Below are 15,805 nucleotides of genomic sequence, written 5' to 3'. Positions count from 1 at the left end.
CTAATATTACTTTAAAGTGGGGAGGGGAAGCACTAAATTTGCCTCTGAGTTCTAAATGGAAGAATTTGAAAATGACACGGATTTGATTTTATCCTTAACCATGAATTTCCAGGAAGAGAAATGAAAACTTGTCAAACTTTACATCAACAAGATAAAAGAAAAAAAATTAATAAATGAATGATTTGTTTTCCTTCCGAGAGAGAGAAGACGAGAGAGAGAGAGAGAGAGAGAGAGAGAGAGAGAGAGAGAGAGAGAGAAATGGAAGGTTCTGCAGAAAGGATGCTTTCTTTTAAATTCCTAGTGTTTATTGCACAGAATAATTTCCCTTGGCACCAAATCATTTACCTGAAAATGGCCTCACCTTCTAAAAATAAAGCAAGCCGTGTGCCACACTAGAGTTGCAGGACAGGTGGCCAGCAGCTCTGTGCTCGACAGGAAGAGGGCAAAACTCAGGGACCTTCATCTCAGCTGTTCGTTAAGACTCCTGAATTCTATGCTGACACCCATGTACATCTCAAAGGCTGTGTATATCTTCCCAGAGAAAACATCCTTACCCTCAATAGTCCTAGATTTTCAGCTAGAATTGACAAGAGAAATAAAAATTCACACTGACCAGTAGTTCTCAACTAGGGAAATTTTGTCCCTCAGAGGACATATGGCCATGTTAGGAAACAACTGGATGTGGAGGGATACTACTAGCATTTAGTTGACTAAGGCCAGTCAACATTCTGCCATACAGCGCAGCCCCTGCAGCAAAGATTTCTGACCCCAAATGTCACTAATGCTGAGGTGGAGAAATCACAGCCTAGAGAAACTTACCCAGATTCTCTCTCCTGTGTGAAAAAAAAAGAACCAAATGAGTAAAAAGAAGTTCTACGGATGGCGTTGTAGCTCAGTGGTAGAGCAATTGCCTAGCATGTGTGAGGCACTGGGTTCGATCCCCAGCATCACATAAAAATATAAATAAACTAAGGTATTGTGTCCATCTACAACTAAAAATTTTAAAAAGGAAATTCCAAGCCTTTAAAATTTCTCTTATCTCTTATTATAATTCAACTTATAGGAATTACTCCTAAGACAATACTCAGCCAATCTCACAAAGCATCTTTGTGAGTACACTGTTTTTGTACCATTTTTAATAATAACAGAACATTGAAAACAGCATAAATATCCATTAGTTGGCTGTGGTTAAAACAAATCAGGATCTATTCATGTAATAGGATACTAGGAACCAATAAAGGACTAAAAGAGGACTTTTTGGAAATTGACAGATCAATGAAATTTATTTTTAAGAGAAAATAAGCAAGGCACAAAATAATACATTGAGTGTGACCCCAGTTTTTTTATATATATATATATATAATTGCACAGAGAAAAGCAACTGAACAGTTGGTTCTTGGAAGTGATGAAATATTATGGGCATGTAATTTCTATATGCTTATTTTGCTTTCTATTTCTTGATGTATCAAACATGAGTCATTTTTATACTTCCAGCTAAAGAGTAGTTCCTTTCCTTTACCATTTATTCCCCTTTAGCTCCTCCCATCTTTCCCCCTCCTTCTCCATGAGACCTTTTGAAGAAAGTGTCTCCATTCACTGTTTCTACTTCTTGCCACACCATCCAAATGGCTCTGAACTAGGCCATCAGAACCAGCAGAGTTCAATCTAGAGGGGAGCATAATACCTTGGTGAACATCTACCACAGGGGAGCACACACTTGAAATTCCCCTAGGATTTCTTTTCAGGCACAGGTTTCTCTTATTCTGACCCAGTCTTGGCCTGCTTCATCAGGTGCTCCTTAAGGTTGTTGGAGTCTAACAAAATCAACCTCAGACCTCCATGTTCCTTGACTACTCTATTTCCATTTTTTGGTTTGTTTCTTCAAACATGGAATCATCACCCTCAGCATTATCCCTCTCATTTTCTCTACCTCAATAATTTTGGATGCCTCTCTTCACCCCTACTTCTTCCACCTTAGTTGAAAAGCTAACCACTGTAACCTAGATTGTGGTGGTGTGTCTCAGGTATTCTCATTCCATTGTATGTGCCATTCCCTGGGCCATAGATTGTTAGTTGAAAGATGCAGCCTTTCCTGCAACACCCCCTGCTGCACTGAGCTTCCTGACACTCCTTAATGTATTTTCCATGCTTTTGTCATTACATATGGTGTTTATTGTGAAATTGCCCCCTGCCCCAGATTCTCTGCTTTTCAGCCCAGCAAACTCCATTCTTCCATCTAGATGTTGTCCAAATACTGCTACCTCTATGGTAGTGTTCCCATGGATTCTGGAGTTGACAGCTTTATACTTCATGTTCACTACCTGAAAACGATAGGCTTATTTCCTTCCTAGAATGTGAGCCTTTTAAAATTAGGGCTGTGCTATGATTGTTGTTGGAAAAAAATTTAAATAGTATCCATGAAAAATTCCTAGCCTGTGATAGGTGCTGATTTGGATGGATCAATAAAAACATTATGGACTGATGGGAAAAGGGATGGATGAAGAGATGGATGGGTGAATATCAATATTTTTAAAGTATAGACAGGATAGAAATTTTATATAGTACCAGTTTCATAATAAACACCTTGAAATTGAAAATTTTTATTCAATATGTTTTTGAGATGACAACTGAACTCTGAGCTTCAATCCAATATATGAGACAAAAGGAAAATGATAGTCCCTTTCATGGATTCTGACAGATGATATTGTTCTTGCAGGGAAAAAAATGGAAAAGGAAAGAACTTTCTTTGATTGAATCATCCAGTATTTTGAAAAGCAAACAAAACTACAGTTCTTGTATTCCCTTCTCCAATAGGTCACTGGGAACAAAATGACATCTCTAAACTTGGCCACCATATTCGGGCCCAACCTGTTGCACAAACAGAAGTCATCGGACAAGGAATTCTCAGTCCAGAGCTCAGCCAGAGCTGAAGAGAGCACGGCCATCATTGCTGTGGTGCAGAAGATGATTGAAAATTATGAAGCCTTGTTCATGGTAGGCGGCCCTTATTTGGCAGAACATCTTAGTGAACTGCCTTTTGATTGCCTCTGGTGACATAATGAAACACAAATTCACTACCTTGTGGTTTATAATGCTGATTGTTGAGTGAATTCATTGGAAGTTAGACAGTTTTGGTAGGAATAGAAATTTTTATAACATGATATTACTGTAAGTTTTTGATTCCATGTTTAAACAAACATACCCTAATTATAAATTTCATTTTGTTGTCCCGTAAACAAGAATCATATTTTGGAGTCATTTAATTATTCATAAAGCAGTGATCCTTGTTCAAAATATTGATAAAACCCTTCTCTTTGGAATTCTGTCTGTGGTCCTTGTGAGTTCCTGTGTTCATGAATGTGTGTCATCCTCAGTGACAGTACCTTCTCCAGGGTCAGTTTTGACATTTTGTGTCCTGTATGAAGCTTCACCTTTCCTTCCTGTGTCCTTCCCATGCCTTTTTTCTGTCTCTTGAACCCCATTGCTGTTCTTATTGATGTTTATCTTATTCAACATTGTGTTACGGTCATTTGTGACCATTTCCCCTAGTAGATTATAAATGCATTTAAAACAAGGGCTGTGCCCTTGTTATCTCCTCTCTGTATCCTCTGTACAGTTTTGGAAGGCCCTCCATCTGGCAAGCACTCAATAAATATTTTTTTGATTTGTATTGAATTACCAGTTCCTGTTTTCCTTCATAAAACTGCATTGCTTGCTCCAGCTTCCCTTGAAACATTAGAACAAATGCCAATTCTCTTCTATTTCTGTTCTCCACTCATATTATATGTCAAAATTTACAGGAACTGTCTCCATGTTTCTTCTCTCATTTCTCTTGTCAATTTGCGAACACCATAAAGCCTAGCTATTCCAGTAGAGTCTTCTGTGACTCTTTCAATCAAGAATAATAATTGGCTCATTTAAATATTCTTAAGTTTGTCTATGCTATCAAATGTCTTACATAGATCGATCTCCATGCTTGTCTTATGTTAATTTTTTAAATAAATTTGAGAGCTAGTGGTTTAGAATACTTGCCCTCTGTGTCTTACCTATATGATTATGACCAAGTAATTCAATGCTCAGTAGGTATCAAATTCAGCTCCTATAGAATGGGAAAAATGAAAATCTGATCTAGTTCCCAGAGTAGATGTCAGAATCATTTAATATATGAAAGCATTATTAAAACTGTAAATGACTATGTGAGTGTTTATTAATAATTTTATTACTTGGGCAACACAAGCTGCCTCAAATCTCAGTACTCTAATACCACAGATGTAAATATCTTGTTGACATGATATCTTGTTGTTGAATCAGATATTTGGCAGATAGCCTTGCAGGTGATGACTGAGGAACCACATCACTTTGCATTTTGAGACACTGCAATCCTTTAAGGTTTATGGGCAAATTTAGAAGAAGCATCCAACAAATATGCACTAAGATCGCATTGGCCAGAACTTATTCACAAGCCACTCCTAACTAGAAGAAAGACTTGGAAATGTATTCAGGCTAGATGCCCAGGAGGAAGAGCAAACGGACTTACCCACAGTGAAAAAAGTTCCCTGATGTAGAATGGTGTCCCATTCCTCAGCATCTCTCAAATATTGTCCCTGTGTAGCACATGGTAAGATCTCAAAACTGTTGAATTAGTCATCAACTCTATATAAATTTCACACTTCAGCCCCAATCCTCATAATTAATTACATATTTGGATGAATCAAATGTCTGAACTTTTCAACATTTTTGTCAAGTTTTAAGTCACATATCATCTTGCCAAGTAGTCTTGGCATTACTTCATGTTCTCTGAATTATTTTTAGCAAAATAATACCTCTCATCAATCTTAATTCTATTCTCTAAATTCTGTCTAAGCATAGTTTTCCTTTATATTAAACTATAAACCATCACACATTTCTTTTCACCTCAGATACTAACAAAACTCTTCCTGGCATCCTTGAAAGTGTAGCTGCTGCCTCTTAATTGTGCCATCCTATTTCTCCCCATTTCCGGCCACTTGTAATACTAACAGCAGCAGGGGGAAAAAAATCAGTATTCCACTTTTTTCAACCTTCCCAAATCTAATCTTTTTAAAAATTTTTTTATAGTTGTAGATGGACAGCATGACTGTATTTTATTTGTTTCATTTTATGTGGTGCTAAGGATTTAACCCAGTGCCTCAAACATGCTAGCAAGTGCTCTGCCACTGAGCTACAGCCTCAGCCCCCCAAATCTGATCTTTGTTTATCATTCTATGCAGGGATAGGTGTTGAGATTCTCTTAGGTAGTACTCATGTGTGTTCGCAAGATATGATCTTTATTTCTTAAAGAGGACTTTCTTGACCACTTGGTCAAAAATATAACTCCTTGTGCTGGGGATATAACTCAGTTGGTAGAATGCTTGCCTCACAAGCATAAGGTCCTGGGTTCTATCCCCAGCACCACAAAAAAAGTGCAACTCTTCCACCCCTGACACCATCCCCCCACAAACGTCCTCACCTCCTGTTCCTATTCTCTGCTTTTTCTCCTTAGCACTCACCAATACCAATGGAGAGTTTTACAGATTTCTTTTTTTTAATGTGTTTCCTCACTAAAATGTAAATTTTTGTTCATTTCCATCTACTTTCTTTTTTACATCATGCCTGTGCCCAGGACATGGTAGAAAAAAAAATAAATATTGGTTGAATTAATTTCCCTGTTACCAATCCTTGTTCTTTATACATGTGAGAATCTTTGAGCATGGAGAAATTAAGGATACCTTTCTTAGAGTGAGTTAATCGACAATATAATCATTCTTGATTATAGGAATTGTGTATTGAGAAAAAGAACAGCAGAGTGAGAGGAAATAGGGAGCAAAGATTCCAAGTTGGATCTATAAGAATAAACTGTTGCCAGAAAACTTTACTATAGTCACGTCCCTGCTCCTCATTAGCTACATGATTTTTTTTTAAGTGCCAGGAATTGGTATTGAACCCAGAGGCATTTAACCACTCAGATACATCCCCAGCCCTTTTTATTTTTTTATTTGAGACAGGATCTTACCAAGTTGTTGAAAGCCTCACTAGGTTGCTGAGGCTGACTTTGACCTTGTGATACCCCTGATTAAGTCTCCTGAGCTGCTGGGATTACAAGCTATATGCATGCACCACTGTGCCAAGCATGATTTCATTTTCTTTGATTTCTTTGGTTATCAAAGGACTATGTTGAATGAGTGATATCCAAGATCCCTTCTCCTTCTAAAATTTTCATGATTGAATATCCCAGCACCAACTTCCCGTCTTTCTTAAAGAAAATTGCATCACATTTTGGATTTTCTTGGCATATTTGGCATTTCAGAATTTAGTTGGTTATTACCAAGGCTAGCAGTTGGTTCACAGAGCTGGTCTGTGTGGGTGGACAAAAATGCAGCCATATATATAGCTATTTCATTTTGTTTTGGTTTTCTTTTTAAAGAAGCTTTTAGAATTGTTAAATTTTCAAACAAGGAAGGATGAAGCTGGTGGGTGGGGCCTGAAAGGTAAAGGTAGATAGCAATTGTGAAGCTTCACTTCTTGAAAGGGTTTATTTTATGAGCTGGGAAAGGAAGGTGTCACTTCCATTAATACTAGAAAGGGAAGACTTGTTAGGAGAAGTGGCTCTGAGGTTGTTCTTTAAGGCAGAATGTGTCCTGAAGACAGTGATTCCTCAGAATTGATGGAAGGGATATAGAATCCCCCAGAGACCTAGCAGGGACCCCCAAGAATATTGTGTGTCCTTAATTTCTTAGTGCTGGGACTGCCTCTCTCATGTGGCTAGGATCTGGGTTAATGGGCAAAAGCAGAAACAAACCTGGCTTTGACCCACAGTACAGAATAAGCACTTAGATCCAGAGGCTAACACATACTTCAGTCTCGGACAGTCTTTTGCACATGATAATTTGCTTTTCAACCCTGGTTTGGAAATCTTACAGCTAGAAATAGGTCATGATACAAACATCATGATCACTCTATCGAAAGGCAAAGGCAGCACGTTTTAATAGTGGTTCTCAAACTTGAGCATGTGGCAGAGTTTTCATGGAAACTTGTTAAATATTCATGTTCCTGGGTCATTCTACAGAAAATGGAATTGAGTAGCACCTGCATAGGGACCTCGAATCTGCACTTGTTAATGTACACCTCCAGAGAGTTCTAGTAGCTTCCTACCCTATACCTTGAGAAACCACATCTTGAGCAACACTGGTAGGGTAGAAAAACCATGAGCTTTTGAATGAGTTACCAAAATAAAGATCGCTGCTCGGACATTTATTTGCTGTGTGATCTTGGGCCCCATAATTAACTTCCCTAAGCCTTCATTTTCCTGTTGTAAAAAAATGAGATGAAGTACCCTACTTTATAGGATAGTTTTGAAAATTAGAAATGATACTGAAAGGCACCTAGGATAGGATTAACATATACTAGGCACTCAAAAAATAAAAGGATTTCTGCTATTATTGCCCTAAAGTGATAAGGAGCCTGCTCTGTGCAAGCAGGATCAGGTGTCACCTTGGAAACAAAGCCCATCCTGACCACTATGTGTGATACTGTGATCTGCTCCTAGTCCCTTACCCTGCTCTTCTTTTTCTTTTTTCCACATTTAACCTCACATTTTACTTATTTATTATACTTATTAATACCTAATAGAATGCAAATCTTATGAAGGCAGAAATTGTTTTTTGTGAGTGTGTTGTTCACTGACATCCACAGCACCTAGAAACTACTTGACAGAAGATGGTGCTCAGTAATTGTTTCTTAAATAAATATTGTAACTTTCTGTTGCTAGAAAATAACGTATTTTTGTTATTGTTCTTATTTGGTTTTGGTTCCGTGCCAATACTCCTAAGATTCCTGTCTCCTTAAATCATGACCCTCCATTTCTGCTGTCAACAACTATTTAGAAACATAAAATGATACTTACTGGAAACACTAAATATAAAAAAATAAGAATTATTTATTTCTAGAAATGGTCATTGGTACTATCCTAAATAGAAAGCATTCACTGAATAAATCATTGACACACTAATTGTTCTGAAAATTGTTGCTTCAGTACTGATTTGGGGAATCTCAATGAATTATGCTCTTGGAATTAATAAGAACTTCAGAGTAGAGTGGAGAAAACTGTCAGCACATTCTCAGGCTTGATATGACAGGATTCCTACTAGGGCTTTTTTGGAGCGGGGCAAGGAAGAGAAGGCACTTGCCTTGTAAGCTGATGAAAAGTCCGGAGTGCAGTGGAGACGTGGGAAAACTACTGCATTCCCACCCCACTAGTTGTCAGCCCGAGATGAGGACCAGCTCAGGGCATGTGGGAAATTTCATATGAGCACTACTGGGAGCAAGGGTCAGAAGCTATGATGAGGATTCCAAGCTCAGAAGCCAAGCTTTGCTTTGTGTTCTCTTCATTCTCACATGCAAAGTGCATTTTCTTACAACTTCTTTTGCACGCCAAGTCAAAAGGAGTCAAGCAGTCAGCCAGTTCATCAAACAAGAAACTACCCCTAACAATATATTCAAATAATTATATATGATTTTCATTTCCTTTTTCATATAGGAAAAACAATTCCTGTTTGTGTGCCAGAGGTTGGCCCAATCGTTATGTGCATCATTGCCTTATCTAAATTTGACCATCATTTCATGAAGAGAAAGCCAAGTTTCTCTTGCCCAAGTGATGCAGCAACTAAGTGAATTATTTCTGCATCATGATGCCTCCCTACAACAAGAAGAGGCATTTCATGTGGCATCTCAGATGTAGAGTCCATTTGTAGAAAAAAAGAGAAAATGTATTTTAAGTCAATCTGAAAATGGGAAGTAAAGGGGACCTTTAACAGCACCCATCTAATTTGATGTTCAGGCCAGCTTATGGTTTTAACAGCTAGTCTATGATCCTGCTGGAGCCTGCTCACTGTGTCCTTGTCTGCAAAGACAGAATACCTATACTGTGGGCATCCCACACAAGTGGGAGGGAACAAAAACATTGCCCCTGAGCCTTTTCTATTTCTTTTACCCTGTTGCCATAGAGCAAAGACTGATGATTTTTTCTTCATCTTCCTTTCTTAAGTCATCTTCCACGAGCCCTGGACTCATCTTCTGTATTTTCTCACTAAGGTGCCCCAGTTGCCAAAAAGCTTTGCTTGGCATATATCAGCACTAGAGAAATATTTGTTGAATTTAATGCATCTTGACCCTCTAAATTCACCCAGATCCTTTTAAATTATTAAATCAACTGTCACAACAGAGCCACACAAAAGGTTCAAGGTAGAGCCTGCCCTTGTTTGAGCTTTTGCTCCATAAACAGCCAAAGTGATTTCTTTTAGTGTGTTTGTTAACTTAAAAAATGTCATCGTGATCTCCAGTGATATTTACTTTTGCCGGGGAGTGTTAGAGTTTTAAATGCCAAAGCATCCTTCTTGGTCAAGTGCAAAGTGGTGGATTGGTGTGGAACACCCAGTGGCAAGTACAGTAGGGCTGAGTCCTGGGAACTGCTCTTTGAGAAGCACTTAATGGTTTGTTATGGTGATGGTATATGGAGAAAACTCATACCACTTTCCCCTCTCAGTGGTTTATGGAATAAACTACCTCAGTTATACCCTAGGCAATCATTCAAGGTTTCATTTTTAATTTGATGGGGTAGATTTTAATTGTGGCAGTTTTATTCCTTCATATGTGCAGTGTTTACATTTTTTTCTCTGAAGCAGGAGAGTACAAAGTTCTTTTGATTTTTGGAATAGCACTATGCTTTGAAGGAACGTATTAAAATCTAAGGAGTTGAGTGTCCAGATAAACACAACCATAAATGGTACACTTAGGAAATATCTAAAATTACTAAATAGTTGACTAAAACCCAATAGAGATTTTTATGTGAAACAATGAATTGTAAGTGAAGAATTACTTTGGGCTGTTTTTTTTCCCCTTCATTTTAGCATGCAGAATTGCTTGAGTTAAAACATGTTTTTCACTTCTTTACTCCTAAGTTCCCATTTTGCTATATACAAGATGCCTAGAAAAATAAGAGAACATTTTTGTTTGGTTATTGAGCTAAACTTTTCATTTTGGAAGTTTTTCTGTTGATGGGAACAGTAGACTAAGAACTTAGAAAAATTCTGATGATCCCCAGCCAGAAAAGGAAATTCACTTTCCCACTCTAGAAGTGAATAGAAAAGAGAATGTGCTACAACATGACATTATTACTATTCATAAGGACAGAGAAGCAGCTAGACAAGGGTAACATAAATAGGGTACACTATGCAGACTATAATCGTGGGTGATTTATTAGTATTATTTTTTGCCATTCCAACATTATTCCCTCGGTATCCCTTTGGTAGAATACATCATCCTAACTTGGGTTCCAGAAAAGCACAAAGTCAAGTGAATAAATGAGCAAGTGCATGAGGGTAATGGATGTGCCAGTATGAGCTTCTGGAAAGAAGGCTAGGAAGGCAAAGTTGGAGAAGGAAAAAGAGGCATTATTGAGAAAGCATTTGACTGGCAAGGAGGAGAATAATCAATTGCAGGTGTCTCCAGACATGAGGATTTATCATCTTGCATAGCAAGTAGCCCAGGAGGACACAGCTTTAGCAGTTCAATGGCACTTCCCTCCCTCTGTTCCACCATCTTTAGCTGTAAAGTGGCTGCAGTTACCAGCTTTTCTCACAACCATCATTGAATCAAGTGATGAAGAATGATATTTTATTTCAAACATCTCTTTTCAATATACAGAGAAAAGAGACGTTTCTGGATGCTCCTACAAGGCCCCTCTTGGGATTGGCCAGGATTGGCACACATGATCTTGCTCTAGCTGCAAGGAAGGTTAGCTAAAAAAGAACTACATTAGGAGCTTGTATCAATTCCAGGTCGACAAATCAGAATATCCTTGTCTTCAGGAAACTTAACCTTTTGATGATGTGGACCAGCAGGAAGACTCAAGGTCTGGCAGAAGAGAAGGAACTGGAAGAGGGGGGACTGACAGTATTTCTCAAAACCATTAAAGTTAAGGGACTGAGCAGTCATAGGCTGTAATTCTAGAAATTTAGAAGGAGGTTAGGAGCAGACAAATATCAAGAGAAAAATCACATAATTTGTTACCCAACAGAACTGTTAAGCAAAAGAGAAGAGAATGGTTCTTCTCTGTGGCCAGTGGAGACAGAGACAGAAATGGACCACTATTATCTGAGAAAAAGAAATCACAGAACCAATATTGTCCAACTCCATATTAATTGTTTCTATTTTTTTCTTTTCAATGTTGAACTTATTTCTATTTCTAATAAAACGTTTTATTAGTCCATTTATAATCAATAAGGTATTTTCAAATTGATTAGACTTTTTGATTTTCATAACACTTTCATTAAGGAAAATGGGTCAGAAGATTTTCAGACGCAGGAACAGAATTGTGAAGAGGGTAATTGCTGTGTCCACATTGAAATTAATTTTAATCAGCCAAAACTGGACTTAAAGGGCTATAAACTCAATCATATATTTTTTGACAACATCCTAACTCCTAAAATGGTATGAAGAAGTGAATGGTCTGCTTGGTTATTTCTTTCTTACTTATTTAAGCTGCTGTTACTTATCAGTTAATTTATGACTTTTGTTTCTCTATGAATTACTTAAATTAATAGAAGTGAATGCTTATCCAAGTGAACTGAACCTGTGGTTTTCAATTTTTATTAAGTGATCTAAAATTAAATTTGTAATTGTAGAGAAAGACTAGAAGAGTCATGGGAAAACAGAACTAAATGCTGTTATATGAACATTAAAAAATCAGTTCCAAGCATCATTTCAAATTCCCTATCTAATTTTTCTACTGGCTACAGTTTTCTGAATCATTCCTTTATTTTAAAAATGTGTGGGCTGGGGATGTGGCTCAAGCGGTAGCGCGCTCGCCTGGCATGCGTGCGGCCCGGGTTCGATCCTCAGCACCACATACAAACAAAGATGTTGTGCCCGCCGATAACTAAAAATAAATAAATATTAAAATTCTCTCTCTCTCTCTCTCTCTCTCTACCTCTCTCTTTAAAAAAAATGTGAAAAAATGTTATTTTATCATATGAATTATTTAAGATTCCTTGAATCATTCTGTAACAAAATGGGATAAAAGTAAATTAATGAATTATATGCACTGTAGTAAGTTTTGCATAATATATAGGAAAATATTATCAATGCTATAATCATGCATCCACATTTTAAGCTGTATCTCTTTACTTATTTGTCAATAGTTTCTCCAAGCCAAGATAGTATAATGAATTTTTTTATGTGCATTTGTATCAAGTAAGAGTCACATGTCCTACGTAAAATAAACCGGGTCAAGCCTAGTTGAATGAGTAAGCTCTGAAATGCAGAATAGTCTAACAAAAAATATGGAAAGTTATTTTTAAAATAATAACACTTTCTGTAATATATTCTAATAATGCAAGTTGATAATTTAGATGCACATTCTATTCTCAATTAATTAATATTGTAATTCCTGCAATACTCCAAAGGGCATGCACTCTTGTTTATTTTTCAGTGAGAATGGAATTGTGCTTGGAGCAAAATTTATTTATTATACATCTAAGCAGGGAAAATTTTAAGTTAAACTAATTGGATGGAAATGTAAGCACTTTCCCTAATTAGCTCATACACATTTCTTTTAACAAAGAATTCAGGATATACATTTTGGCTTACAATATTTTTTGCCTTGATGTTCATTTTTAATTATTTTTATTGTTGCATTGTAACTAATCCTAATATGGGATTCATTATGCCATATTCACACATGCATATTATATAATTTGATCAATCTCATTTTCCAGTAACTGCCTTTCTCCCTCACCCCAATCCTCTGTCTCTACTCTACTTATCTCCTTTTGATTACTATTAATATTTTAATTATTGTATAATAATTATATATATAAGCATGGTTCATTGTATTTATTCATACATGAACCTAGCATAATTTGGTAGATTTTACTCACCACTACTTCCTCATCTCCTTCCTTCTCTCTTCTTCCTCTACTCACTTGGTCCCCCTTCTATTTTTGTGAGATTCTATTCTCTCTCTCTCTCTCTCTCTCTCTCTCTCTCTCTCTCTCTCTCATATCAGACAAAATGTTCAACTCTTGATGTTCTCAGTCTGGCATATTTCAATTAACATGACATTGTCTAATACCGTCCATAATGCATTAATTTCATTCTTCTTTAGGGTTGAGTAAAACTCCTTTGTGTATATGTACCACATTTTCTTCATCCACTCATCTGTTCACAGGCACTTAGGCTAGTTATATAACTTGGCTGTTGTGAATTATGCTGCTGTAAACATTGGTGTGCATTAATCATTATGATACACTTATTTTACTCCTCTTGGATGTATACCAAGAAGTGGTATAGCTGGGTCATATGGTGATTCCATTCCTCCTTCTGCCTGGAATGATTATCTCAAAGTCCTTAATCAACTTTAGTTCTCTGCTAACATGTCAGCTTCTCTGCAAACTAACCATCCTATTTAACATTGCACCTCACCCAGAATTTTCTATCACACTTATTTGTTTTGTTTTTCTGCACACGATCCAGGCTATGCTTTCCTTGTGTATTTGCTTAATTCCCATCTTTCAGTGTTTAATCTCCAGCTTCATGAGGACCAGGATTCTTCTCTGTTTGGTTTATATCCCAGCATCCAGTACCTGGCACTCAATAAGTATTCACCAAATATCTTTGCACTGATTGAAAGGAGCAGAGGTGGAACAAGGGGGCTGGAGTGAGAAATGCAGCGGTGCTGAAGAAGAGAATATATGGGGATGATTGCTAGGACAGAAGATGGAACACACATATTAAGGATAGCAAACATATGGAGGACTTTAACTGTGGTGTTGAAAAGCATTTTGAGCAAGTGAATATCTTGATCAGACCATTCTAACAACTGTGTGGAGAGGAGCATTGATGCACATTTCAAGGAAATAGTGCAAAATTTAGCAAGCTGTTATATTAAAGGTCCCATCAAATATGTACATTTATTTTACTCTATAAACACAATAGCTTAAAGAACTTCAGGGCTCATGTAGCTGTAATTAAAAGCAGATGTGTTTTTAGGCATAGCTTGACACAAGACTCAAATGCCATCAAGAAATCCTCTTTTCTGTCCTCCTCCTTCTCCTCTTCTTCTTCTTCCTCCCCTCCTTCTCTTCCTTTTCCTTATTTCCACCCCCCTCCACTTCTTATTATTTGCTCAATTGTCAACATAATCCTAAGGTTCTGTATGTCTACAATTCCTGTCTCCTACAACCCTCAGGGAAATTCTCATAGCTTTACATTGCCTCTAATGGAATCACGTGGCCATTTCTCACCAACCATGGTGGTCTGGGAATGAAATTATTGGTCAACTTTGATTACAGTACATACTTCACTCTTGAGGAAGGGGTGGGGTAGGAAGTGGTTGGTTTTCCTGAGTGAACTTAGGGTATAACTGTTATAATAAGAGGGAAATGGAGACTTGTAATGGCCAACATATGACCACTACAAAGGGGTAATGAAGACTTGAACTTGGGTCATAGCAGATGGAATACAACTCTGAAAGTTTGAGCTTATGTGACTAGGGTTTGGCAGTGCCATTAATGAAGATTTGGGATGAAGTAGGAGGGACAGATTTATGAGAAAAGGAAAGCATGTTCTTGCTTTCTCATCCCTGTTTTTATTAATAAAATTGTTTCCAGCTTCTTAGAGCTCAAGAACAATTGAGTTCTGCAAGAGGCAGAAGGAAAATTCTTTTACCAACCACTTATTCTCAGAAGACTTGTCCCTGTGGTTTTAAAAATTCTTCTCTCTGAGCCTGCATGTGAGAGAATCAGACTTAAAAATTGTTTTTTTTTTTCAATAACTTACACTTTCTCTGGTTGGGCTAACAGCATATATAGAGTAGAAGACCATTGGTCAGAACTGGATTTAGTCTTCTCTTATAGAACATTTCCACATGGGTGCCTTAAGGCCATCTTTGGTTGCACTGTGGATTAGACTTAGAGAAACAAGTGATGCCAATCCATAAAATTCTAGTGGATTTCTATGAAATTATGAAGCTAGAAATGGCTAAATCTTGAGGAAACAGGGTGCAAGAAAGGAGAGAAGGCAGGCACTAAGTGACAGTGCAGTCATAGTGCTAGTATTTTTTTTCCTTTTTTTGGGTGATTATCATTGACCAGACACTGTTCTAAATTATTGATACAAAATTAGTAATTTAATCACTACAGCTCCAGTTTGTGGTGAGTACTATTGTTATTTCCATTTTATAGATGAGAAAACCAAGAGTCAGAAAAATCCTTATTAATGTACGTTACGGAAGGTCCCTCAGCTAATAAGTGATAAAGCTAGAATTCAAGCAATCTGGCTCAAGGGCCTGCCCTCTTAATAAAAGAATCATATGTTCCAGAATTGCCCAAGACAGTCTAAATTTATGCCTGTAGCTTTGGCATCATTTAAAATATGAACTCTAGAGTGTCCCCATTTACACAATAAATTATGAACACCATTCTTCTTAACCATGATGTTTTGCTTACTCAAAGCCAAGAAAATCTAATCTGAGCAACAGAGGTGACCAAATGACTAGGTTGTATCTCCAGGTATATGAGTGTGACATTTTTTATCAAATATGATTATTTGAATACCATTTCGTTGGTTCTTAGAATTAAACTTGCTGTATGGGTTGGTGTGACTTTAATTTTAACTAGTAAATCACTTTGCTTTCTTAGACTTTTAAGGCACTGTTTTATGATATCATAAAGTTGCCAATGACTATGTTTTGCCCCATTCTGGAATGATTTTATTTATGCCTCAACACTTG

General features: G+C 37.1%; 1 protein-coding gene across 3 annotated transcripts in view; it reads left to right on the top strand.

The window, feature by feature from the left end:
* Nucleotides 1-15,805, top strand: part of ARHGAP6 (Rho GTPase activating protein 6) — a 471,152-nt gene that overhangs the window by 439,528 nt on the left and 15,819 nt on the right. For all 3 annotated transcript variants that reach the window (XM_081276553.1, XM_081276554.1, XM_081276555.1), the window contains exon 9: nucleotides 2,815-2,994. In XM_081276553.1, the coding sequence (XP_081132679.1) occupies nucleotides 2,815-2,994 (180 nt within the window). The remainder of the gene's footprint in view (nucleotides 1-2,814; nucleotides 2,995-15,805) is intronic.

Source organism: Spermophilus citellus, assembly GCF_964194105.1.
Source record: "Spermophilus citellus genome assembly, chromosome: X".
Taxonomy (NCBI): domain Eukaryota; kingdom Metazoa; phylum Chordata; class Mammalia; order Rodentia; family Sciuridae; genus Spermophilus; species Spermophilus citellus.
This window is presented reverse-complemented; position numbering and strand designations above follow the sequence as displayed.